This window comes from Eimeria mitis, genomic scaffold (genome assembly GCF_000499745.2).
Source record: "Eimeria mitis Houghton genomic scaffold, Emh_scaff694, whole genome shotgun sequence".
NCBI classification, from domain to species: domain Eukaryota; phylum Apicomplexa; class Conoidasida; order Eucoccidiorida; family Eimeriidae; genus Eimeria; species Eimeria mitis.
This window is the reverse complement of record NW_013575035.1, coordinates 6523-8594: the sequence shown is the minus strand read 5'-3', so window position 1 is coordinate 8594 and position 2072 is coordinate 6523. Positions and strand designations below refer to the sequence as shown.

The window sequence follows — 2072 nt, the reverse complement described above, 5'->3', positions numbered from 1 at the left end:
TTGGGACCTCTATGTGGCCTTGGGGCCCCTCGAGTGCTTCCCTGAGCATCCCGGCTCCCCCCACTCCAGGGCGAGGTCCTTTTCTAGAGGTCCCTTCACTTCGTTCCAGCGCCGTTGATTTTTAGCTAGACAGGCGACCACCGTCTCGCCTTCGCCTACAGTGAGCTCCCGTTGCTGCGGCGAGCTCTGCTGGTGACGCCAGCTCACCTTGTTGTCGTCCTAAGACCGTCAAACTGCACGGCGGCGGCTTTGCTGCGCATCTGTCCCTGCAGCAGCAGCACCTGAAGCAGCATCACTGGCAGCACCAGCCCCAGCAGAAGCAAAAACAGGCGCAGAGGAGCCTTCTGGCATTAGCCACTTCCTTCAGAGCGCGTCCTGTACCACTCTTCGGTTGTCTGTACACCTGGGCAGTACGGCTTCCTTGCTATATCCACTGCCGGAGGCGTGAACCTTAGTGGTGTCTGCGCGGTGGACGGCTTATTCTGCTTTGCGTCGGATGCGAGTTCTTCAGCGGACAGTGTGGGACTTGTATTTGCCGTTGTAGGGTTGGCTGGGTGCTGCTGCATTTCTGCTGAAGTACTGCGAGACTTTTTCTTCTTTTTCCGTCTGCTTTCAAGTCTCGTGTTGTTCTCCTTTTCTTTGTCGAGACACTGGAGATGCCAGTGGAGTGTATTGATTGGCAGCGTTTCGCCTATGGCGCCGCTCTATCGAACTCAACGCAAAGTGCTGGGGCAGCAAACAATAAAGAGAAGACAGAAACAGCTGATGCCTCACAAACAACTGCAGCCCCCAGCGCCGCCCCAGAACTAAAAGAGAAGGAAGGCGCTTCTGCTGCAGCAGACCATATGGAGCACTGTACAGACACTACAACCGCATCTCCAGCAGACCCACCTGCTGCAGGAAGCCAGCCTCGTCCACCTGCTGCTACAGCTGCTGCAGATGCAGCTGAGCCCGTTACGCCCAACTTGCGGCTAGCCTCGCTGCACGACACGGGAGGGGGCAGGTCTGGTTGGCTATCGTTTGGGAGCAGCAGCAGAGGCACCGCCAGCAGCAGCGGCAAGAGCAGCAGCAAGAGTAGCAGCAAGAGCAGCAGCAAGAGCAACAGCAAGAACAGCAGCGCAGCAGGGAAGCAGCAACGAAGCGCTTCTTCTGTTCAAGCTGTTCCTGCTGCAGGGGAGGTCACTGTGAAGCGCCGCAAACTCTTGAGGGGTGGTGTTGCAGCTTGCGGGTCTACAAGCAGCGATAGTGAATCTGCTGCTGCTGCTGCTGTCGCAGGAGGGAGCACTCGCGCATCAAGCGGCGTTCGGAGCACCGTAAGCAGCACGAAGAACAGCAACAGCAGCAGCAGCAGCAGCAGCAGTAGCAGCGATGGAACGGACAGCGACGAGGAGTCGCTCGATGCGCTGCAGCTATGCTTGCAAGAGTCAGAGGCGATGACAGATTTGCTTGTGGAGGAGCTTGGGGGCCCCACCCCCGAGGGCAGAGAACGCGTGCGCATGCAGATAGGAGAAGGGCGCTGTCACTGCAGCACCTCTCTAGGCGTGCCTGAGGCGCTGCAGCAGCACAGCGGAGAAGGTTGGGGGCGCCTTAAAGACTATCAGAAGTGCGGCGTTCATTGGCTCGTATCGATGCACAAAGCAAACAGAAATGGAATCCTCGCTGACGAAATGGGGCTGGTGAGATGAAGCGACAAACACACACAACCACACCACAATACAGAATCTGCAAATGTATTTCTCTATATCTTAATTTAACACATCAATGAACGAACAAATAAACAAACAGATGAACCCCTCCCTCAACCCTAACGGCCTCAAGGCCAGCCAGCTGCGTTGAGAGTTTCGCAATTCTTATTCTCTTCCTTTGCTGTCTGTATTTGTGTTTGTCTCCTTCTTCTGTCTCGTCTTTTGTGATTCACGTCGTCGTTCTGTTTTGTCTGTCCTGTCGTGTTGTGTTGCTTTCGTTTGCCATGTTGTATTATGCAAATTGAGGGATATGCGCAGTCATCATCGTCATTGTTGCTATTTACTGTTATTTTTATATATAATAATAATTATTATTTTTGTTGTTGC

At 54.3% G+C, this 2072-nt stretch overlaps 1 protein-coding gene across 1 annotated transcript in view; it reads left to right on the top strand.

The window, feature by feature from the left end:
• Window positions 1-656: 656 nt before the first annotated feature.
• EMH_0019990 (Swr1-Pie_related helicase, related) overlaps window positions 657-2072 on the top strand; it is a gene marked incomplete at both ends in the record, with an annotated part of 7665 nt that continues 6249 nt past the window's right edge. The window contains 1 exon segment of the mRNA XM_013501473.1: window positions 657-1676. Coding sequence (XP_013356927.1) covers window positions 657-1676 — 1020 coding nt within the window.